General features: G+C 46.2%; 1 protein-coding gene across 2 annotated transcripts in view; it reads left to right on the forward strand.

Moving 5' to 3' along the window:
• Positions 1 to 25,148, forward strand: part of LOC110496032 (RNA binding motif, single stranded interacting protein) — a 238,710-nt gene that overhangs the window by 184,254 nt on the left and 29,308 nt on the right. For both annotated transcript variants that reach the window (XM_036952519.1, XM_036952520.1), the window contains 3 exons: positions 7,720 to 7,763; positions 14,524 to 14,620; positions 17,011 to 17,061. In XM_036952519.1, the coding sequence (XP_036808414.1) occupies positions 7,720 to 7,763; positions 14,524 to 14,620; positions 17,011 to 17,061 (192 nt within the window). The remainder of the gene's footprint in view (positions 1 to 7,719; positions 7,764 to 14,523; positions 14,621 to 17,010; positions 17,062 to 25,148) is intronic.

Below are 25,148 nucleotides of genomic sequence, written 5' to 3' on the forward strand. Positions count from 1 at the left end.
CATCTCTCTGTCCTGACCCACTCTCTCCTCCCTCTCTCTCATCGCTCTGTTTATACCCACTCTCTCCTCCCTCTCTCTCATCTCTCTGTCCTGACCCACTCTCTTATCCCTCTCTCTCATCTCTCCTTCCTGACCCCCTCTCTCCACCCTCTCTCTCATCTCTCCTTCCTGACCCCCTCTCTCCTCCCTCTCTCTCATCTCTCTGTCCTGACCCCCTCTCTCCTCCCTCTCTCTCATCTCTCCTTCCTGACCCCCTCTCTCCTCCCTCTCTCTCATCTCTCTGTCCTCACCCCCTCTCTCCTCCCTCTCTCTCATCTCTCCTTCCTGACCCCTCTCTCCTCCCTCCGACCCCCTTTCTCCTCCCTCTCTTTCATCTCTCCTTCCTGACCCCCTCTCTCCTCCCTCTCTCTCTCATCTCTCCTTCCTGACCCCCTTTCTCCTCCCTCTCTTTCATCTCTCCTTCCTGACCCCCTCTCTCCTCCCTCTCTCTCTCATCTCTCCTTCCTGACCCCCTCTCTCCTCCCTCTCTCTCATCTCTCTGTCCTGACCCCCTCTCTCCTCCCTATCTCTCATCTCTCCTTCCTGACCCCCTCTCTCCTCCCTCACTCTCATCTCTCCTTCCTGACCCACTCTCTCCTCCCTATCTCTCATCTCTCCTTCCTGACCCCCTCTCTTCTCCCTCTCTCTCATCTCTCCTTCCTGACCCCCTCTCTCCTCCCTCTCTCTCATCTCTCTGTCCTCACCCCCTCTCTCCTCCCTCTCTCTCATCTCTCCTTCCTGACCCCTCTCTCCTCCCACTCTCTCATCTCTCCTTCCTGACCCCTCTCTCCTCCCTCTCTCTCATCTCTCTGTCCTGACCCCCTCTCTCCTCCCTCTCTCTTATCTCTCTGTCCTGACCCACTCTCTCCTCCCTCTCTCTCATCTCTCTGTCCTGAACCACTCTCTCCTCCCTCTCTCTCATCGCTCTGTTTATACCCACTCTCTCCTCCCTCTCTCTCATCTCTCTGTCCTGACCCACTCTCTTATCCCTCTCTCTCATCTCTCCTTCCTGACCCCCTCTCTCCACCCTCTCTCTCATCTCTCCTTCCTGACCCCCTCTCTCCTCCCTCTCTCTCATCTCTCTGTCCTGACCCCCTCTCTCATCCCTCTCTCTCATCTCTCCTTCCTGACCCCCTCTCTCCTCCCTCTCTCTCATCTCTCTGTCCTCCCCCCCCTCTCTCCTCCCTCTCTCTCATCTCTCCTTCCTGACCCCTCTCTCCTCCCTCCGACCCCCTTTCTCCTCCCTCTCTTTCATCTCTCCTTCCTGACCCCCTCTCTCCTCCCTCTCTCTCTCATCTCTCCTTCCTGACCCCCTCTCTCCTCCCTCTCTCTCATCTCTCTGGCCTGACCCCCTCTCTCCTCCCTCTCTCTCATCTCTCTGTCCTGACCCCCTCTCTCTCATCTCTCTGTCCTGACCCCTCTCTCCTCCCTCTCTTTCATCTCTCCTTCCTGACCCCCTCTCTCCTCTCTCTCTCTCATCTCTTTTTCCTGACCCCCTCTCTCCTCCCTCTCTCTCTCATCTCTCCTTCCTTACCCCCTCTCTTCTCCCTCTCTCTCATCTCTCTGTCCTGACCCCCTCTCTCCTCCCTCTCTTTCATCTCTCCTTCCTGACCCCCTCTCTCCTCTCTCTCTCTCATCTCTTTTTCCTGACCCCCTCTCTCCTCCCTCTCTCTCATCTCTCTGGCCTGACCCCCTCTCTCCTCCCTCTCTCTCATCTCTCTGTCCTGACCCCCTCTCTCTCATCTCTCTGTCCTGACCCCTCTCTCCTCCCTCTCTCTCATCTCTCTGTCCTGACCCACTCTCTCCTCCCTCTCTCTCATCTCTCCTCCCTCTCTCATCTCTCCTCCCCCTCCCTCCCTCCCTCTCATCTCTCCTCACCCTCTCTCATCTCTTCTCCCTCTCCTCCTTCTCTCTCATCTCTTCTCCCTCTCCTCCCCCTCTCATCTCCTCCCCCTCTCATCTCTCCTCCCCCTCTCTCATCTTTCTCCCTCTCCTCCTTCTCTCTCATCTCTCCTCCCTCTCCTAACTCTCTCTCATCTCTCCTCCCTCTCCTACCTCTCTCTCATCTCTCCTCCCTCTCCTACCTCTCTCTCATCTCTCCTCCCACTCCTCCCTCTCTCTCATCTCTCCTCCCACTCCTCCCTCTCTCTCATCTCTCCTCCCTCTCCTACCTCTCTCTCATCTCTTCTCCCTCTCCTCCTTCTCTCTCATCTCTCCTCCTTCTCTCTCATCTATCCTCCCTCTCCTCCCTCTCTCATCTCTCCTACCTCTCTCTCATCTCTCCTACCTCTCTTATCTCTCCTCCCTCTCCTCCTTCTCTCATCTCTTCTCCCTCTCCTCCTTCTCTCATCTCTTCTCCCACTCCTTCTCTCTCATCTCTCCTCCCTCTCCTACCTCTCTCTCATCTCTCCTACCTCTCATCTCTCCTCCCTCCCTCTCTCTCATCTCCCTCTCCTCCTTCTCTCTCATCTCTCCTCCTTCTCTATCATCTCTCCTCCCTCTCCTCCCTCTCTCTCATCTCTCCTCCCTCTCCTACCTCTCTCTCATCTCTCATCCCTCTCCTACCTCTCTCATCCCTCTCCTACCTCTCTCTCATCTCTCCTCCCTCTCCTACCTCTCTCATCTCTCCTCCCTCTCTCTCATCTTTTCTACCTCAACCCCCACACAGTAACAGTCCTTAGATTAAACTGCTTGCATCTCACATGCAGATTAACGACATGATTTGTGTTTTTATCTCTGCAAAAAGGCCCTCCTGTAGCCTCAGGCTCATCAGATCGGATGAGTTTTACATCTCTCCTCCCTTGTCTCCCCCATTTCCTCCCTCCTTCCCTCCCTCCTTTCTTCGCCTTGCTATGGTTAAGGACATGATTGAGAGGCTGGTGAAGACGTCTGTGTGTGTGAGAGAGTGCTTGCACATACGTACATATGCACATGTGTGTTTGCTTACATTTGTTCGTACCTTTGTGTGTGTGTGTGTGTCAGCGATGCCCCCACAGTCATTGATCAGCAGCACAGCCAGGGTCTGGAGATAGGCATCACATGTGAGTCTGTTTATCAGACGTTCTCCGGTCCTTCACCAAGGACCTCCCGTTCCGTGGCCAGAGGAAGAGGGCCTCCCGTTCCGTGGCCAGATGAAGAGGGCCTCCCGTTCCGTGGCCAGAGGAAGAGGGCCTCCCGTTCCGTGGCCAGATGAAGAGGGCCTCCCATTCCATGGCCAGATGAAGAGGGCCTCCCGTTCCGTGGCCAGAGGAAGAGGGCCTCCCATTCCGCGGCCAGAGGAATAGGGCCTCCCTTTCCGCGGCCAGAGGAAGAGGGCCTCCCGTTCCGCGGCCAGAGGAAGAGGGCCTCCCGTTCCGCGGCCAGAGGAAGAGGGCCTCCTGTTCCGCGGCCAGAGGAAGAAGGCCTCCCGGCGCACGCCATTTGCTACGTTCTCCATCTATCCCCTTTTTGAAGTCAGCCAAACTCCCAGAACACATCAGGGGTCTAGTAGAGCAGCAAGCAACCGCATTGTGGCGTGATTAGTCAGGAGTAGAAAAGAGGTCAGAAGTCTGTTTTCATCTAAGTGACTATGAGGCATGCAAATGCTCTCTCAAGCATGTCACATCTTTCAAATGATGTGCGCTTACACACACACACACACGCGAGATCCTACTCTGTAGGAGTCACACATGCTCACTCACACACACACACATGACATACACTCATACACACACACCCTTAATGATTAAATCGTTAACACACACACACACAGGTAGTCTCACAAAGTCACACTAGCGCAAGTGCTTTCTCTTGGGGAAAGTATTCATATGTGAAAAACCACGGGGTTCTCCCGTGTGAAAGAAAGCCTGACAGATGTTTTTGAGAGAGAGGGTGTGTGTCCTACAGCCGGACACCATGGGTGGGGTTTCCTGTGGACGTCCAGTACAGGCATTCTTCCAGCTGGCTTTCTGTCACACCCACATACTGTACTACAGTATACACACACACTCTCACACACTTCCTCCCTCTGTCTCTCATTCACATGCTCCACATTCCTGTCCTAGACATACACTGAGTGAACAAAACATTAGGAACACCTGCTCTTTCCATGACATAGACTGGTGAATCCAGGTGAAATCCAGGTGAAAGATATGATCCCTTATTGATGTCACTTGTTAAATCAACTTCAATCAGTGTAGATGACGTGGAGAAGACGGGTTAAAGAAGGATCGTTAAGCCTTGAGACATGGATTGTGTATGTGTGCCATTCAGAGGGTGAATGGGAAAGACAAATATAAGGTGGTATGGTAGTACATGCTCAACAGTTTCCCGTGTGAATCAAGAATGGTCCACCACCCAAATGACATCCAGTGAATTTGTGGGAACTGTGGGAAGCATTGGAGTCAACATGGGCCAGCCTCCCTGTGGAACGCTTTCCACACCTCTGTGAGTCCATGTCCTGATGAATTGAGGGCAAAAGGGGGTGCAACTAAATATTAGGAATGTGTTCCTAATGTTTTGTATACTCAGTGTATACTCTCACTTCTTCTTCCTCACATACTCTCACTTCTTCTTCCTCACATACTCTCACTTCTTCTTCCTCACATACTCTCACTTCTTCTTCCTCACATACTCTCACTGTCTCTACTGTGTACTCTATCTTCTTCTCTTTCTGTTTACTCTCTCTTCTTCTCTTTCTGTTTACTCTCTCTTCTTCTCTTTCTGTTTACTCTCTTCTTCTCTTTCTGTTTACTCTCTCTTCTCTTTCTGTTTACTCTCTCTTCTTCTCTTTCTGCTTACTCTCTCTTCTCTTTCTGTTTACTCTCTCTTCTTCTCTTTCTGTTTACTCTCTTCTTCTCTTTCTGTTTACTCTCTCTTCTCTTTCTGTTTACTCTCTCTTCTTCTCTTTCTGTTTACTCTCTCTTCTCTTTCTGTTTACTATTTCTTCTTCTCTTTCTGTTTACTCTCTATTCTCTTTCTGTTTACTCTCTCTTCTTCTCTTTCTGCTTACTCTCTCTTCTCTTTCTATTTACTCTCTCTTCTTCTCTTTCTGTTTACTCTCTTCTTCTCTTTCTGTTTACTCTCTCTTCTTCTCTTTCTGTTTACTCTCTTCTTCTCTTTCTGTTTACTCTCTCTTCTCTTTCTGTTTACTCTCTCTTCTTCTCTTTCTGTTTACTCTCTCTTCTTCTCTTTCTGTTTACTCTCTCCTCTTTCTGTTTACTCTCTCCTCTTTCTGTTTACTCTCTCTTCTTCTCTTTCTGTTTAATCTTTCTTCTTCTCTTTCTGTTTACTCTCTCTTCTTCTCTTTCTGTTTACTCTCTCTTCTTCTCTTTCTGTTTAATCTCTCTTCTTTCTGTTTAGTCTCTCTTCTTCTCTTTCTGTATACTCTCTCTTCTCTTTCTGTTTACTCTCTCTTTTCTTTCTGTTTACTCTTTCTTCTTCTCTTTCTGTTTAATCTCTCTTCTTCTCTTTCTGTTTACTCTCTCTTCTTCTCTTTCTGTATACTCTCTCTTCTTCTCTTTCTGTTTACTCTTACTTCTTCTCTTTCTCTTTCTCTCTCTCCTCGTCATCTCACTTTCTTTTTCTCTTTCTTACACACGTTCTCTCTCGCGTGCACGCGCTTTGTACCTGACTCGACAACAGCATGCATAATCAGTCATGGCCATGCAGCCGACCCTTATGGGGGATTGTCTGTGTGAGCCAGGCAGCCATGGTGTGGAATTCATTAACACATGGAAGCAAGGGCACTACGCACGGGACTTATCAGCCTCACCAGACAGCTGGCCTGGTCTGGGATGGCCATTAGCACGTAGAGGCACACAGACGTAGACAAATACACACACAGACATAAAGGCACACACACACACTTCCTGTCAGTGGAACATACAGGCACATACTCTATATGTACATGCATACATTCAAATAAACACACACACACACACACACACACACACACACACACACACACACACGCACACAGACACACACACACACACACACTTCCTCCGCCAACACTCAAACATACGGATACTCTCTCAAATGCGAACACGCATACTCTCACACTCAAACACACTCACACGAAGGAACCCCACCCAGGACTGCTGTTTAATTTTTTTTATGATATGTTTATTATTTTCCAAATGAAAAAAGAAGGCCGAGATACAAACATTGACATTGTACTGTTGAATGGGATGGCACATGTACTGGACCAAACAGAACTTAACTCACACATACACAAATATTATACATGGTAAATATTATACATGGTAAATATTATAAATGGTGAATATTATAAATGGTAAATATTATAAATGGTAAATATTATAAATGGTGAATATTATAAATGGTAAATATTATAAATGGTGAATATTATAAATGGTGAATATTATAAATAGTAAATATTATAAATGGTGAATATTATAAATGGTGAATATTATAAATGGTAAATATTATAAATAGTAAATATTATAAATAGTAAATATTATAAATGGTGAATATTATAAATGGTAAATATTATAAATAGTAAATATTATAAATAGTAAATATTATAAATGGTGAATATTATAAATGGGAAATATTATAAATGGTAAATATTATAAATGGTAAATATTATAAATGGTAAATATTATAAATGGTGCATATTATAAGAAGACAGCATTCAGTCATTACAATCTGTGTGGTTAAAGCAAAACTAAGTGGCCTAGTGAATGTTATGCTCACGCACGCACACATCCACAGTGGCCGTGTCACCCAGGGCTGATGCATCTGCTATGGGATTCATGTGGATCTCTGTTTCCCCTCACTCACGTGGGTGAGGTCCATCCCCTCTAGTTGCTGAGGGTCATTCCTCCTTTTTAGCTCACGCAAACTTCCTAGAGGAACGAGGGAGAGAGGGGGATGGAGAGAGATAGAGGTAGGGAGAGAGGGAGATGGAGAGAGAGAGGGGAAGAGAGAGAGAGGTAGGGAGAGAGGGGGATGGAGAGAGAAAGGGGAAGAGAGAGAGGTAGGTAGAGAGGGGGATAGAGAGAGGCGAAGAGAGAGATGTAGGGAGAGAGGGGGATAGAGAGAGAGGTAGGGAGAGAGGGGGATAGAGAGAGAGAGGGGAAGAGAGAGAGGTAGGTAGAGAGGGGGATAGAGAGAGAGGCGAAGAGAGAGATGTAGGGAGAGAGGGGGATAGAGAGAGAAAGGTAGGGAGAGAGGGGGATAGAGAGAGAGAGGGGAAGAGAGAGAGGTAGGGAGAGAGGGGGATAGAGAGAGAGAGGAAGAGAGTATGGGAGAGATGGGGGACAGAGAGGGAGAGAGAGAGAGAGAGATAGGGGGAGATAAAAAAGTGTGCTGATGAAATCTGAAATCTCAGCAGCCTCCTGTGTTAAAGAAATGGGATTAGCCCTCATCCGGGAGAGAAGGCTTCGGGAATGCAGATGACGGATTGCAGGGAGAGAAAGAGAGAGAGGGGAAGAACACGAGAGAGTGGGAGAAAGAGGAAGAGAGACAAGAGCCTCACACACTTTCATGCATACGCTCACTGTCACTTCTTTCTCTCTGTCTCACTCCCTCTCTCTCTCAAAGCTGGCATCGATCGTTGTCCCACATGCATAAAGTGTATTGAGATCCCGTTTGCTTCCTCTCTGTCAAATCCTGTCCATTATTGTGACTTGAAATTCAAGGATTAACCTGTAACGTGTCTCTCTTGTGTTGCAGACTGGTATGCAGTTAACATATGATCCTGCTGCTATGCAGAACGGGTAAGAGTCAGTCTGTACATCTCTGGCACCGTCCATCCCTCTGAGCAATCTGTACGACTTGTTCAATGTGATTGTCTCTTGATTCATGTAGTGTGTGCACTTTGTTACTGTTTACTTCAAATAATCTATAAGAGATGGAGTGATGTTCTCAGGTGTTAGTGCGTGCGTGTATTTCATGCCTGGTTGCCTGCATGTGTGCCCGTCCCTTTGTCTGTGACTGAGTGTGTGTGTGTGTGTGTGTGTGTGTGTGTGTGTGTGTGTGTGTGTGTGTGTGTGCGCGCGCCTTCGGTGCCTGTGTACGAAGGGGTGCAATGGAGATGAATGGCCTCGCAAAGTGTTCTATTTTTCCCTGTGTACTGTAACAGGAAGGGAAGGAGAGCTTTGAGTTCCATCCTCTCACAATGTGTCCTCAGTCTGTGACAGGAAGCTTCTCTCTCACTCCCTGCTTCTCCCAGCTTCCCGAAGCGTTTATCTCAATGACTCTGGAATAAGACTGGATGAATGAATAGAATCTCATTAGATGGGCATATTAGAAACATAATAGTAAGCTGTGATTATGAGGCTGGAAAGAAATAAAAGAAAATAGCACATTGACCACTTAGTAGACATACACTACATGACCAAAAGTATGTGGACACCTGCTCGTCGAACATCTCATTCCAAAATCATGGGCATTAATACGGAGTTGGTCCCCCCTTTGCTGCTATAACAGCTTCCACTCTTCTGGGAAGGCTTTCCATTCGATGTTGGAACATTGCTGCGGGGACTTGCTTCCATTCAGCCACTAGAGCATTAGTGAGGTCGGGCACTGATGTTGGGCGATTAGTCCTGGCTCACAGTCGGTGTTCTAATTCATCCCAAAGGTGTTAGATGGGGTTGAGGTCAGGGCTCTGTGTAGGTCAGTCAAGTTCTTCCCCACCGATCTTGACAAACCCTTTCTGTATGGACCTCACTTTGTGCAAGGGGGCATTGTCATGCTGAAACAGGAAAGGGCTTTCCCCAAACTGTTGCCACAAAGTTGGAAGCACAGAATAGTCTAGAATGTCATTATATGCTGTAGTGTTAAGATTTCCCTTCACTGGAACTAAGTGACCTGGCTCGAACCATGAAAAACAGCCACAGACCATTATTCCTTCTCCACCAAACTTTACAGTCGGCACTATGCATTGGGGCAGGTAGCGTCCTCCTGGCATCCACCAAACCTAGATTCATCCGTTGGACTGCCTAATGGAGAAGCGTGATTCATCACTCCAGAGAATGTGTTTCCACTGCTCCAGAGTCCAATGGCAGCGAGCTTTACACCACTCCAGCCAACACTTGGCATTGTCTATGGTGATCTTAGGCTTGTGTGTGGCAGCTCGGCCATGGAAACCCATTTCATGAAGCTCCAGACGAACAGTTCTGGTGCTGACGTTGCTTCCAATGGCAGTTTGGAACTCGGTAGTGAGTACCACTTCGCTGCTGAGCCGTTGTTGTTCCTAGACATTTCCACTTCACAATAACAGCACTTAGAGTTGACAGGGGCAGCTGTAGCAGGGCAGAAATTTGACAAACTGATTGTTGGAAAGGTGGCATCCTATGACGTTGCCACGTTGAAAGTCACTGACCACATACTTTTGTATATATAGTGTACATGGAGAATATATGTCTGCAGTATGTTGGGATTACTTCAAGGCTTTTAGTCTGTGACAATAGTTCTACTTTTAAAAGCCAAACGCTTTTTTTTTTTTAGAAATAATCAAATGTCAAGCAAGAATTTTGCTAGGACTGTCTGGGACTGGTCTAAAAGGGGCCTAATGGAAGGAATATAGAACCTGAAAATTAGCAGTTATTGGCAGAGAGGTTTGAAACGCTCTTTTATTATTGGTCTATTAACTTATACCGCCTGCTCTACCAACTGAGCTAGGAGGACAACTGAGAGTGGTATAAAACCAGCTAGCGGATAGAAATGACACCCAGGACTGTTGTAGATCTGAATCAACGTCACAACATGATGAAGTAGCCCACCACCTCTTTTCCCTAGAGCCCAACACTTTGGAATAGCCTTCTTTTAAATGCATTGAGTTTTTCCAACACTGTGGATTGAAGTCGGCCAGCAGCCTAAGCCAGTCAGCATTGTATAGCCTTAATACTCCAGGCTAGGGGCAGAAGCACACGACAACCCTTTTTTCAGACGATCACGAAGCTCAATTTGATCTGATAAAACCAGACTTTTCTATCGGGAAGCCAGAAGACGCTTCAATGAAACTTTTATGCGCCCGACGGAACACAATATATTGCCTTGCGTTTGATTTGAGACAAAGACAACGACGAGCTATACCCTCACGTGGGAAGCTCTGTCTGCTCGGCCTCAAATACCGTCTGTGTGATTGAGGATCTGTGCATCGACCACGATGTGTGTAGTGTCTGGGGTGGGTGTGTGTCTTGTGCGTGTACGTGTGGATGTATCAAGGGACTTGAAAGGTCTTTTAGTAGAGAGATTGTCTCTGTGTATGGTACATTCCTGTCCGTATGTGGACAGAGACTGGCTCCAGGGATACGAGTGCCATTTGGTTCCATTAGACTGTTTCCCAATCCTGGTCCTGGGGACCCGAAGGAGTGCACATTTGAGTTGTTTTCCCCTAGCACTCAGACACCTGATTCAAATCATAGGCCTGATTATGAGTTCATTTTTTGAGTTCAATCAACTGTGTTAGTGCTAGGGGCAAAAACAAAAATGTGCACTTTGTTCGAGGTTATTGCATAAAAAGCCTAAGGCATAAACACACAAATATGCCCCCACATACTAGTGTCTATCTCTCTGTTACTTAGTAGAAAGGGTATGTAAATTGCCAGTCAGCTTTTTGAAACAGTAGTTCATTAACCAAACGTAAGCCCTTAATAAACACTTAATAGGCGCCTTAATAATCATGATCATCCTGACATTTCAATGTAGACAGTTGTAATGCATGGAGACCTACGGTGCATTCGGAGAGTATTCAGACCCCGTCCCTTTTTCCACATTTTGTAACATTACAGCCTTATTATTGTTTTCCCCACTCATCAGTCTACACACAATACCCCATAATGACAAAGCGAAAACTTTTTTAGCAGATTTATTCAAAATAAAAAACAGATACCTTATTTACAGAAGAATTCAGACCCTTTTCAATGAGACTCGAAATTGAGCTCAGGTGCATCCTGTTTCCAAATTGATTGGACATGATTTGGACAGGCCTGTTTAAAGTTGAAGTCGGAGGTTTACATACTCTTAGGTTGGAGTCATTCAAACTCATTTTTCAGCCACTCCACAAATTTCTTGTTAACAGACTATAGTTTTGCCATGTCGGTTAGGACGTCTACTTTGTGCATGACAGTAGTAATTATTCCAACAATTGTTTACAGACAGATTATTTAACTTATAATTCACTGTATCACAATTCCAGTGGGTCAGAAGGTTCCATACACTAAGTCGACTGTGCCTTTTAATAGCTTGGAAAATTCCAGAAAATTATGTCATGGCTTTAGAAGCTTCTGATAGGCTAATTTACATTATTTGAGTCAATTGGAGGTGTACCTGTAGATGTATTTCAAGGCCTACCTTCAAACTCAGTGCCTCTTTGCTTGACATCATGGGAAAATCTAAAGATATCAGCCAAGACCTCAGAGAAAAAATTGTAGACTTCCACAAGTCTGGTTCATCCTTGGGAGCAATTTCCCCTGAAGGTACCATGTTCATCTGTACAAACAATAGTGCACAAGTATAAACACCATGGGACCACGCAGCCGTCATACCGCTCAGGAAGGAGATTAACGTACTTTGGTGCGAAAAGTGCAAATCAATCCCAGAACAACAGCAAAGGACCTTATGAAGATGCTGGAGGAAACAGGTACAAAAGTATCTATATCCACAGTAAAACGAGTCCCATATCGACACAACCTGAAAGGCTGCTCAGCAAGGAAGAAGCCACTGCTCCAAAACAGCCATAAAAAAAGCCAGACTACAGTTTGCAACTGCACATGGGGACAAAGATCATACTGTCCCCTGGTCTGATGAAACAAAAATATAACAGGAAAAAGTGGGAGGCTTGCAAGCCAAAGAACACCATCCCAACCGTGAAGCACGGGGGTGGCATCATCATGTTGTGGGGGTGCTTTTGTTACGCCCCTGAAAACAGGGGAGAAATAATCACGAGAGTGATATGGTATTGTTTTCTCAATGCAACTTTTAGTTCAATCCAGTTCACAAAAATAACACATTACAAAACAACAGAAAAACCATTATACAAATAACACAGCAAAATATCTTATTAACAACGCACATGTTCATTCACAATCGACATAAAATGTCAGCTATTCTCAGTACGATGCTATTCTTTGCTACAACCGAGCAGGGCTAATATTACTCTCTTCAAACTTAACTCTAACTTCCTCAAGATGTTACTAAGACACACCTTAAACACTCTTAACATTAGCGAGTTATTACATTTAAATGACTATTTTTTTATCATCAATAAAGTACCTGAAAACAGGGGAGAAATAATCACGAGAGTGATATGGTATTGTTTTCTCAATGCAACTTTTAGTTCAATGAGAAAAGACAGCGATTTCCCCAGGAATATGGGTGGAGACCAGAGCAATCGATCTCCGGCTCATAGATTAAGAGCATTTCGTAGATCACAGATTAACACTTTTAGGCACCACAAAATAAAGTAATCAATATAACGTTTACACATTACTCACAATTCGTACCCTTTGACAGATTTTAACATTAACACAATTATATGAATGTTATCTATCTCTATCAACTAATACTGAATGCATCTTTTTAACCTTAGATGTTTTACGATCCTCACATACTATAAACTTACTAATACTTTTTAATGTATAACAGGCTATGAATATTTCCTTTAACCTGTCCTTTAACCTGTCACACTTTGCTGCAGGAGGGACTGGTGCACTTCACAAAATTGATGGCATCATGAGGCAGGAAAATTATGTGGATATATTGAAGCAACATCTCAAGACATCAAACATTAAAGCTTGGTCGGAAATGGGTCTTCCAAATGGACAATGACCCCAAGCATACTTCCAAAGTTGTGGCAAAATGGCTTAAGGACAACACAGTCAAGGTATTGGAGTGGCCAGAACTGGGCAGAACTGAAAAGGCGTGTGCGAGCAAGGAGCCTACAAACCTGACTCAGTTACACCAGCTCTGTCAGGAGGAATGGGCCAAAATTCACCCAACTTATTGTGGGAAGCTTGTGGAAGGTTACCTGAAACGTTTGACCCAAGTTAAACAATTTAAAGGCAATGCTACCAAATACTAATTCAGTGTATGCAAACTTCTGACCCACTGGGAATGTGATGAAATAAATCATTCTCTCTAATATTATTCTGACATTTCACATTCTTCAAATAAAGTGCTGATCCTAACTGACCTAAAACAGGGCATTTTTACTAGGATTAAATGTCAGGAATTGTGAAAAACTGAGTTTAAAGGTATTTGGCTAAGGTGTATGTAAACTTCCGACTTCAACTGTATATGAGGTCCCACAGTTGCCAGTGCATGTCAGTTCAAAACCAAGCCATGAGGTTGAAGGATTTGTCCTTAGAGCTCCGAGACAAGATTATGTCGAGGCACCGATCTAGGGGAAGGGTACCAAAACATTTCTGCAGCATTGAAGGTCCCCAAGAACACAGTGGCCTCCATCATTCTTAAATGGAAGAAGTTTGGAACCACTAAGACTCTTCCTAGAGCTAGCCACCCGGCCAAACTGAGCAATCGGGGGAGAAGGGCCTCGGTCAGGGAGGTGACCAAGAACCCGATGGTCACTCTGACAGAGCTCCAGAGTTCCTCTGTGGTGATGGGAGAACCTTCCAGAAGGACAACCATCTCTGCAGCAGTCCACCAATCAGGTTATGGTAGAGTGGCCAGACGGAAACCACTCCTCAGTAAAAGGCACATCACGGCCCGTTTACATTTTACCAAAACGGCACCTGAAGGACTCTCAAAGAAACAAGATTCTCTGGTCTGATGAAACCAAGATTCAACTCGTTCGCCTGATTGCCAAGCGTCACGTCTGGTGGAATCCAGGCACCGTCCATACAGTGAAGCATGGTGGTGGCAGCATCATGCTGTGGGAATGTTTTTCAGCGGCAGGGACTGGCAGATCGAGGGAAAGATGAACGGAGCAAAGTACAGAGAGATCCTTGATGAAAACCTGCTTCAGAGGACCTCAGACGGGGGAAGGTTCACCTTTCAACAGGACAAAGACCCTAAACACACAGCCAAGACAACGCAGGAGTGGCTTCGGGACAAGTCTCCAAACGTCCTTGGGTATCCCAGCCAGAGCTGGGACTTGAAACCGATCAAACATCTCTGGAGAGACCTGAAAATAGCTGTGCAATGACACTCCCCATCTAACCTGACAGAGCTTGAGAGGAGAATGGGAGAAACTCCCCAAATACAGGTGTTCCAAGCTTGTAGCGTCATACTCAAGAAGACCCGAGGCTGTAATCGCTGCCAAAGGTGCTTCAACAAAGTAAAAAATCTGAATACTTATGCAAATGTCATATTTCAGTTTCAGATTTTTTTATACATTTGCAAAAACGTATTTTTGCTTTGTCATTATAGGGTATTGTGTGTAGATTGATGAGGTGGAAAAAAACGATTTGATCAAGTCAAGGGGTCTGAATACTTTCTGGATGCATTGTATAGGTACATCCAATACCCGTGTCTGACCTCCCTTTCTCTGTTCTGTTTCCTCTCTCCCCTCAGGTTCTACTCCTCGCCTTACAGTATCGCCACCAACCGCATGATCGCACAGACATCCATTACGCCCTTCATCGCTGCTTCCCCCGTCTCCACATATCAGGTGGGTGGTATACTGGAGTGTAGCCAGAGGGAGATAGCCGTGGGGCGGCTGGGGACTGCGTGGGTGATGGGCAACCTGGGGGGCTGGAAAACAGCAAGGGGCTCTCAGAGATTTGGAACTTCTGAGCTTTCCTCATTGGTTTGCCGACGATGCTGCATGACATCTGTTTTGTAGGCGGTAAAACACAACAGATGGAATGGCTCAACAGAAAAAGAGCAGGAAAGAGACTGATGGAACAGAGAGAAAAGCAACGTCCGTTAGGAATTTGTGTTGGGAAAAACAAACCATTTCTCCTTTGCTTTCCTGACCCTGTTGTGCTTTTAAAGCTTTTTTAAGCTGTCATTCCTTCCACAGTCATTTGACATAATTGTCCTGCTAACTGAGTTCCTCACTTTGCATCCCAGGTGATCCCTGGAACCATGTGAAACGGAGCGTAACGTAAGGGGGTAAATTAACTGTGCCAAACGTCAGTAGCGTTTCCTTTGCTAAACGCCCACAATTTCACGGACCTCCAGATGTTTGACTGCAACAAGCAGAAGGGATGAGACACCGTTCAGTTCACCTCCACTTTCCCCCAAGAGCACTCGCTGTTTATCATTGAGCCTTATTAGAATGCAGAAAGAGGGAGAGTGACAGGGAGAGCGAGAGATGGAACGATAGATAGTGAGAGAGCAAGAAAGAGAGAGCGATGGAGAGAGATGGAAAAAGAGAGAAAGACGGAGAGAGCGAGAAAGACAGAGAGAGAAAGCGAGGGAAGGAATGAGAGAGTGGAGGGGGTCGGTTGGTGAAGGTTGGCATGCTCGCCTTTCAGAGGCGTCTGATTTAAACTCCTGTCCAGCACTGGGGGGAGAAGGGGGATGGGGCGCGGCGCTAATCCGCGTTCTGAAAGCTTCCCAAATTGATTTATCAAAAACAATGGCCAGGCTTTTGAGGAATATTAATCCTCACAGTTTCAATATCGGCCACCACTGCTTCTTGTAATATTGCCCTTCAGCCAAGCAGCGCCAGGCAAGGTGAGTCCTCCATCTTCTGCTCAAGTACAAAGAGTAGAGCAGACAGGAACCACAGCATATGAGACAAAGGAATCATTAGTGGCCACAATGAAAAACATTCATATGATTTCAGCCATATGTGGTAGAAAGTAATAATGTTGTACACACATATTTTTTAGAATCTCTTATTATATCAAATCGGCCTAATGCAGAATATATTGTTTATTAAATTGTGTATTTTACATTTCCAATTGTATTTATTTACTGTATCTAGTAACAGTTTACAAATGTTCATTGTAAACTTTCTTTCTTCGGACTGTGTACTCTGGGAAAACATCTTGATTACTTCGTCACATGACTGTGGACAGTCCAGTCCACTTCCTGGTCTAGCCATACAGTCTTCCCTACTGTGTTCTCTGTCTTAATGGAAGCACAAGCTCAGAGCAGGGTCAGCCAGAGGTAGACATACATCGTCAGACCAGACCACTGGAAAACAGTCTGTCACACAATGTACCAGCTTCTTATTAAGTCACCGCTGCCAATACTACTGCATCTAATGAGAATGATAAAAAACAAATACAAAAAATACAATTACAAAAATCTTAGTCAAAGATGGAAAAACACAGTCTTGAAATGAAATTACAATGTAATTAGAATCTTGTTGATGTCGTCGCATGGGAAAATCTAAAGATGGACGATTAGGGAACGAAGCTTTGTCTCGTCTCTGTTTTCTTCCTGTTGGTTGAGATCAAACATCGAGAGGAAGTAACAAACAAGCGTGGCTCTGTGCTATTCAATAAAAAAAACATACTTGTTTAGGCATGCTCCAAATCATGGGCTTTAACGAGCTCAGAGGATTGGCGTTCTTATAAAAGATTAGCATCTATTTGTCTTTGTTGAGTCCAATCATTTTCCCAGGGATCAATGGGTAGACTTGTTTGTCTCTGACAAGTTGTCTAATGCTCCTCTCCGGTAAATCTAAATTGTCAGTTTATTCAACTGTGGCTTCTCTCACTATCGATAGCAGGAATTCTGTTGAACTGAATGACCCACATGAGCAGGAGTTGTCTTTCTCGTTCAGGGTCAGTTTGTGGGTTCTTGTTATTTGATATTTGAGATGTCGAGCCAAGCCCAGTTGAGCCATCTTGGCTAGTGCCTAATTCTGCCTAATTCTGCAAATTCAAGAACTGTGTGTTTTCAACGGGCCAAGGCTCACCTCAACGCGCCCGCCACTTCCTGGCATGGAGGAAACCGCAGGAAAGGAAAAGGCACCGGCATGCAGAGAAATAGTGTGACAATGGAAAACCAGTTGTTGCACACTGTTGATTGTAAGGGAAAAGAGGTGGCATGGGTAACCTTAAGTCAATAATGATGTTTCATTTGATGTCTCCTTCATAGGTCCAGAGTACGTCATGGATGCCTCATCAACAATACGTTATGCAACCTACAGTAAGTGCATTACCATTCTCTGTCGTGATTTACTGTTTGTGCTCCAGCAGTCCCACATGGACCTTTAACCCTATTTGGGTTAGAGGTCGACAGGAAGACAAAGTTGCCTGATGTCTACCTTCACTTGCAGTAGATTCATGGTGCCTTCGGATAACTCACCAGAAGAGTTAGAGCGCCTTTTAGAATCCTCACCTCAAGAGATGTTTACAACCTCTAAGGCACTTTTCAATATATTTATGCGCTAATATGAGGCAGCATTGGGTTTGGAAATGTAGACTCTCCATCTGGAAATTCACTTCAAACTTCTCCTGTGGCAAATCCATTTTCAGACCACCTTCGTAACTCACCCATATACTCATGCAGTGAACATCGCTGATAGCTAAATTATTGTTTCCGATGATTCAAGACAGTAGTGGAACAATCTATAGAAGTTGATAGTCCCGTTGTAAGTGTACAAACACATGTTTCTGGTTGGAAACACACAGAGTTTATGGGTCTTGGTGGACTATAGCGTGACTCAGCAGCATTTAGCTAGCAGAGCAGAAACACCAGCTAGCCTGCTCAATCCATCTCAGCAACATACCCAAGCCATCAGCGTCCAGTACTGCAGTACTACTACTCAGTCAGCCTTTCATGTTATATTACTAATATAAAAAGTATGTTTATTTATTTGTATTTCATTTTGATTTAACCTCTATTTAACTAGGCAAGTCAGTGACGAACAAATTCTCATTTACAATGACAGTCTACCAAATGTCAAAAGGCCTCCTGCGGGACGGGGGATGGGATTAGAAATAAATATAATAAAAATATAGGACAAAACACACATCACAACAAGAGAGACACCACAACACTACATCGAGACCTATGAGGACATCATGGCATGACAGCAACACCACATGACAACAACCTGGTAGCAACACAACATGGCAGCAGCACAACATGGTAGCATGGTAAACATGATTGGGCACAGACAACGGCACAAAAGGCAAGAAGGTAGAAACAACAATACCTCACACAAAGCAACTGTCAATAAGAGTGTCCACGATTGAGTCTTTGAATGAAGAGATGGAGATAAAACTGTCCAGTTTGAGTGTTTGTTGCAGCTCGTTCCAGTCGCTAGCTGCAGCGAACTGAAAAGACGAGCGACCCAGGGATATTTGTACTTTGGGGACCTTTAACAGAATGTGACTGGCAGAACGGGGTGTTGTATGTGGAGGAGGAGGGTTGCAGTAGATATCTCAGATAGGGGGGAGTGAGGCCTAAGAGGGTTTTATAAATAAGCATCAACCAGTGGGTCTTGCGACTGGTATACAGAGATGACCAGTTTACAGAGGAGTATAGAGTGCAGTGATGTGTCCTATGAGGAGCATTGGTGGCAATGTCATATTAACATACACTACAAGATCTCCTGTCATAAATATGTACCACCCACAAGCTCAACAGATATCTAACTCAAAAAAGGATCCTTCTAGCTGGAATACAACCTCAATTATACCTACAGTAACTACCGGTACGTATAGTTATCTATTTAATTTTTCACACAGAGTAGCTAATAATAGCAGTTACTGTAATGCAACAGACTGGATTCCCACTTTAAGACAACTTAGTCTCTTGTTTGGGTAAAAGGCAATTAGTAGGTCCCATGCATTAGACTAGTCTGTATGAGTTTTTTTTTATGAGAGCTGATGCTTTCAGTGCTCCTAATGGTTCTGCTTTTGCAGCCAAATCTCCCATCCTGGCTCTGAGCTTTACCGCAGCACGTAGCTTTTTATACTGGTATCACTGTGGTGTGTTCGTCTATTGCCATGTTACCAATATGTTATTACTATTGCACGACTGTGAGGGACTGAAAATGCCTCGTGACGGAGGCTGGAGTATCTGAAGAAAGGTGGATCCCAAAGCCGTCCCATTGGTCTTCATACACTACATCATACCTAAAGGCACTGTGTGGGTCCTCCAGAGCCATATCTGAGACTTTCCTAGTGTTCCTAGTGACTGAGATCATTTACACACAGGCAGTATCAAAGACGACTACTGTACAGATGTGATGCCAGCGAAGCAGGAACAATGCAACACCGTAGCTCCTGATCCAGCATCACCAGCAGCACCACTATCCATAGAGAAGCCCTCCTACTACCCTACTGCTGCTCCCTGCTGCGCCCATTACCACCTGGCCTCCCCGTCTCAGTTACCCCCACGCTGGGAGACTAGCAACATGCAATCTGGCCCCAGCAGGGCACCACCAGCCTCCCAGCCAGCTCCTCTCCTGCCTTCTTCTAACCAGCCAGCCTCCATGACGGGAGCCCCCGGTGCTACAGATGCTACAGAGATGAGAAGATCAAGGCTTAGCTGCTGTTTGTGTGTGGGGCAGGTGTGCTGTATGAGGGTCTGGGGTTTACTGCACAGTATGGGTGTGTGAGAGTGTGTTTGTGACATACATAGAGAACAGCCGGCCTCGGGCAACTTCGCAGGCTGTAATAGGTGCTGGATTGTTGTGAATACAGCGTCCATTTTTAATATGTTTTACATTTCTAAGTATGACTAGGCTGTCAGTGTTGGTCTTACATAACCCACGAGGGTATCTGTCAGTCCCTCCATCTATAGGCTGTCAGTGTTGGTCTTACATAACCCACGAGGGTATCTGTCAGTCCCTCCATCTATTGGCTGTCGGTGTTGGTCTTACATAACCCACGAGGGTATCTGTCAGTCCCTCCATCTATAGGCTGTCAGTCCCTCCATCTATAGGCTGTCAGTGTTGGTCTTACATAACCCACAAGGGTATCTGTCAGTCCCTCCATCTATAGGCTGTCAGTGTTGGTCTTACATAACCCACGAGGGTATCTGTCAGTCCCTCCATCTATTGGCTGTCAGTGTTGGTCTTACATAACCCACGAGGGTATCTGTCAGTCCCTCCATCTATTGGCTGTCAGTGTTGGTCTTACATAACCCACGAGGATATCTGTCAGTCCCTCCATCTATAGGCTGTCAGTGTTGGTCTTACATAACCCACAAGGGTATCTGTCAGTCCCTCCATCTATTGGCTGTCAGTGTTGGTCTTACATAACCCACAAGGGTATCTGTCAGTCCCTCCATCTATTGGCTGTCAGTGTTGGTCTTACATAACCCACAAGGGTATCTGTCAGTCCCTCCATCTATAGGCTGTCAGTCCCTTCATCTATAGGCTGTCAGTCCCTCCATCTATAGGCTGTCAGTGTTGGTCTTACATAACCCACGAGGGTATCTGTCAGTCCCTCCATCTATAGGCTGTCAGTGTTGGTCTTACATAACCCACGAGGGTATCTGTCAGTCCCTCCATCTATAGGCTGTCAGTGTTGGTCTTACATAACCCACGAGGGTATCTGTCAGTCCCTCCATCTATAGGCTGTCAGTGTTGGTCTTACATAACCCACGAGGGTATCTGTCAGTCCCTCCATCTATAGGCTGTCAGTGTTGGTCTTACATTACCCATGAGGGTATCTGTCAGTCCCTCCATCTATAGGATGTCAGTCCCTCCATCTATAGGCTGTCAGTCCCTCCATCTATAGGCTGTCGGTCCCTCTATCTATAGGCTGTCGGTCCCTCCATCTATAGGCTGTCGGTCCCTCCATCTATAGGCTGTCAGTCCCTCCATCTATAGGCTGTCAGTCCCTCCATCTATAGGCTGTCAGTCCCTCCATCTATAGGCTGTCAGTCCCTCCATCTAAAGGCTGTCAGTCCCTCCATCTATAAGCTGTCAGTCCCTCCATCTATAAGCTGTCAGTCCCTCCATCTATAGGCTGTCAGTCCCTCCATCTATAGGCTGTCAGTCCCTCCATCTATAGGCTGTCAGTGTTGGTCTTACATAACCCACGAGGGTATCTGTCAGTCCCTCCATCTATAGGCTGTCAGTCCCTCCATCTATAGGCTGTCAGTCCCTCCATCTATAGGCTGTCAGTGTTGGTCTTACATAACCCACGAGGGTATCTGTCAGTCCCTCCATCTATAGGCTGTCAGTGTTGGTCTTACATAACCCACAAGGGTATCTGTCAGTCCCTCCATCTATAGGCTGTCAGTGGTGGTCTTACATGACCCATGAGGGTATCTGTCAGTCCCTCCATCTATAGGCTGTCAGTCCCTCCATCCAGAAGCTGTCAGTTCCCTCCATCTATAGGCTGTCAGTCCCTCCATCTATATTCTGTCAGTCCCTCCATCTATAGGCTGTCAGTCCCTCCATCTATAGGCTGTCAGTCCCTCCATCTATAAGCTGTCAGTCCCTCCATCTATAGGCTGTCAGTCCCTCCATCTATAGGCTGTCAGTCCCTCCATCTATAGGCTGTCAGTCCCTCCATCTATAGGCTGTCAGTCCCTCCATCTATAGGCTGTCAGTCCCTCCATATATAGGCTGTCGGTCCCTCTATCTATAGGCTGTCAGTCCCTCCATCTATAGGCTGTCAGTCCCTCCATCTATAGGCTGTCAGTCCCTCCATCTAAAGGCTGTCAGTCCCTCCATCTATAGGCTGTCAGTCCCTCCATCTATAGGCTGTCAGTCCCTCCATCTATAGGCTGTCAGTCCCTCCATCTATAGACTGTCAGTCCCTCCATCTATAGGCTGTCAGTCCCTCCATCTATAGGCTGTCAGTCCCTCCATCTGTAGGCTTGTATCGTGAGAGTTTATATGGCCTGTAACAGCCTAATACTAGCTATACAGTAGCGTCCCCTCTGCTCCCTTCCTATGTTCCATGTTTCCTCCTCTCTCTCTGTCCCCATGGCCTCGTCCGTGCCCTAACCAAAGCTGCCGCCCCCCCCAAACCCCCCTCCACTCGTCAATGGGTAACACCCCCCAATCTGTCTCTCTTTATGTCTACACCCGTGCCGCCGCTCCAATGAAACACATTGAACTAACGGAGCGTGCTAGTCTAGCGTTCAGGGGGGCGCCTTAAAGTATTAAACCAATTGACTGTGCTGCAATTTGGGGCTGTGTGCGTTCACAGCGTGTTAGACCAATGGGCCGTTCTGGGGGGAGTGTTTTCCTGGTGTCTGGCGCAATATGTAGGCGGCGGAGCATGGTAAGGGGAGAGGTCATCGCCATAACCAATCAGAATCACTACACTAGAGCGCATACCTGGGTTCAAATACTGAATACTTGAAGTTTATCAAATACTTTGAGTGTTTGCTTTTTAGCCTTTTTAGCCATCACAAGATGTTGCAGGGTTTGCACTTTTGGGACGACTCTATTCAACCATTATGCACGGCGAGTTTACACGATGCCAGATAGAGTATTTGAAAGGATATTGAATAGTAGTTGAACCCAGGTAGGCATCGAGTGTGCTGCTGTCTGTGGCAGTTTGGAATTTTGAAGGTGTTAAATCACAAGTGAGAAGTGAACGTGTTCTTTGAGAAAGAGTTTGCTGGCTGCTGCTACACTGCTGTCTTTTTGTTTATCTCACTAGATTGAGTTTGACAACCATAGCCAGACTGTGCCTGAGTGCTATACCCCTCAGCAGAGTGCTTCTTCAGGAGATGGAGAGAGAGAGGAAAAAAATGAAAAGACAACAGTTTGCAGAAATTTGTGTATCCTCGTTGCTTAAAGCGAAAACTTCAAAAGAAAACGACAGCTTGTTTTCAATTGCCGTTAAAAAAACGAATGAGGCTTCAACTCGCTTCTCTCTCGCTCTCTCCATTTATCTTTCCCTGTATCATTCTCTCTCACACTGTCTCCTCATCTTTCTCTTCTCCAACTCCTCTCTCACTCCATCTCCGCTCTCTCTCTCAATCTCTCTCTCTCTCTCTCTCTCTCTCTCTCTCTCTCTCTCTCTCTCCATTTATCTTTCCTTGTATCATTCTCTCACACTGTCTCCTCATCTTTCTCTTCTCCAACTCCTCTCTCACTCCATCTCCTCTCTCTCTCTCTCTCTCTCTCTCTCTCTCTTCATCTTTCCCACTCTCACCTGCCCCTTCCAGTACTGATGTTCTTTGAAGCTGTGGTGTGGTGTAGATGTGCCAGCTGGGAGGGTGGTGTTGCCAGCAATACTTGGGCTGTGAGCTAAAGCCAGCAGTAGATCAGTAGACCTGGGATAGTTGAGTGGGCTAGAACCATAGCCAGTTTCACGTGGCTCCTTCTCCGGCAAACCCACACATTAAGATGCAAACACACACACACTCCACAGTGCTAAACAACTGCAGCAGATAAACTAGCCATACACAATATTGTTGTTTTTTCCTGGTGACTGATGTGGTCACTACATTATGCTGGTTTGATATGTATTTCATGTGTGTGCAAGTTGCAGCATATTCACTGAGTTCCTCTGCATCGTACCATGGTCTTTCTTGCAGCGACTTTAGATAGAATCCTAATTATCTCCCTTCATGGGAAGCACTGAATCGTCCCACTGTACGATGCACTTTGGTTCAACAGGAGAACATTATGTTCTGAATTTGATTAGTAGACAGAATTTGAGCCGGGGCTTCGGTTCGGTCTCCGGCTGTCCTTGAGCTGCTCTCAGTACGTGCGCGTAAAATGGCTCTGCTGATTTTCCCTTCTGTCAGAAAACAACTGCAACTCACATCTCTCTGCCAGCAAAAATGGTTACAGAGGGTCTGTTCTGTGTTCTAGACCGTTGGTTTGGTCAGTAGGAGATGTATTGGTGCAGCCTGGTTGCCAGTCTGTTCTGTGTTCTAGACCGTTGGTTTGGTCAGTAGGAGATGTATTGGTGTAGCCTGGGTGCCAGTCTGCTCTGTGTTCTAGACCGTTGGTTTGGTCAGTAGGAGATGTATTGGTGTAGCCTGGGTGCCAGTCTGTTCTGTGTTCTAGACCGTTGGTTTGGTCAGTAGGAGATGTATTGGTGCAGCCTGGGTGCCAGTCTGTTCTGTGTTCTAGACCGTTGGTTTGGTCAGTAGGAGATGTATTGGTGCAGCCTGGGTGCCAGTCTGTTCTGTGTTCTAGACCGTTGGTTTGGTCAGTAGGAGATGTATTGGTGTAGCCTGGGTGCCAGTCTGTTCTGTGTTCTAGACCGTTGGTTTGGTCAGTAGGAGATGTATTGGTGTAGCCTGGGTGCCAGTCTGTTCTGTGTTCTAGACCGTTGGTTTGGTCAGTAGGAGATGTATTGGTGTAGCCTGGGTGCCAGTCTGTTCTGTGTTCTAGACCGTTGGTTTGGTCAGTAGGAGATGTATTGGTGCAGCCTGGGTGCCAGTCTGTTCTGTGTTCTAGACCGTTGGTTTGGTCAGTAGGAGATGTATTGGTGCAGCCTGGGTGCCAGTCTGTTCTGTGTTCTAGACCGTTGGTTTGGTCAGTAGGAGATGTATTGGTGCAGCCTGGGTGCCAGTCTGTTCTGTGTTCTAGACCGTTGGTTTGGTCAGTAGGAGATGTATTGGTGTAGCCTGGGTGCCAGTCTGTTCTGTGTTCTAGACCGTTGGTTTGGTCAGTAGGAGATGTATTGGTGTAGCCTGGGTGCCAGTCTGTTCTGTGTTCTAGACCATTGGTTTGCTAAGTAGGAGATGTATTGGTGCAGCCTGGGTGCCAGTCTGTTCTGTGTTCTAGACCGTTGGTTTGGTCAGTAGGAGATGTATTGGTGTAGCCTGGGTGCCAGTCTGTTCTGTGTTCTAGACCATTGGTTTGGTCAGTAGGAGATGTATTGGTGTAGCCTGGATGCCAGTCTGTACTGTGTTCTAGACCATTGGTTTGGTCAGTAGGAGATGTATTGGTGTAGCCTGGGTGCCAGTCTGTTCTGTGTTCTAGACCGTTGGTTTGGTCAGTAGGAGATGTATTGGTGTAGCCTGGGTGCCAGTCTGTTCTGTGTTCTGGACCGTTGGTTTGGTCAGTAGGAGATGTATTGGTGTAGCCTGGGTGCCAGTCTGTTCTGTGTTCTAGACCGTTGGTTTGGTCAGTAGGAGATGTATTGGTGTAGCCTGGGTGCCAGTCTGTTCTGTGTTCTAGACCGTTGGTTTGGTCAGTAGGAGATGTATTGGTGTAGCCTGGGTGCCAGTCTGTTCTGTGTTCTAGACCGTTGGTTTGGTCAGTAGGAGATGTATTGGTGTAGCCTGGGTGCCAGTCTGTTCTGTGTTCTAGACCGTTGGTTTGGTCAGTAGGAGATGTATTGGTGTAGCCT

Source organism: Oncorhynchus mykiss, chromosome 18, assembly GCF_013265735.2.
Source record: "Oncorhynchus mykiss isolate Arlee chromosome 18, USDA_OmykA_1.1, whole genome shotgun sequence".
Classification (NCBI taxonomy): domain Eukaryota; kingdom Metazoa; phylum Chordata; class Actinopteri; order Salmoniformes; family Salmonidae; genus Oncorhynchus; species Oncorhynchus mykiss.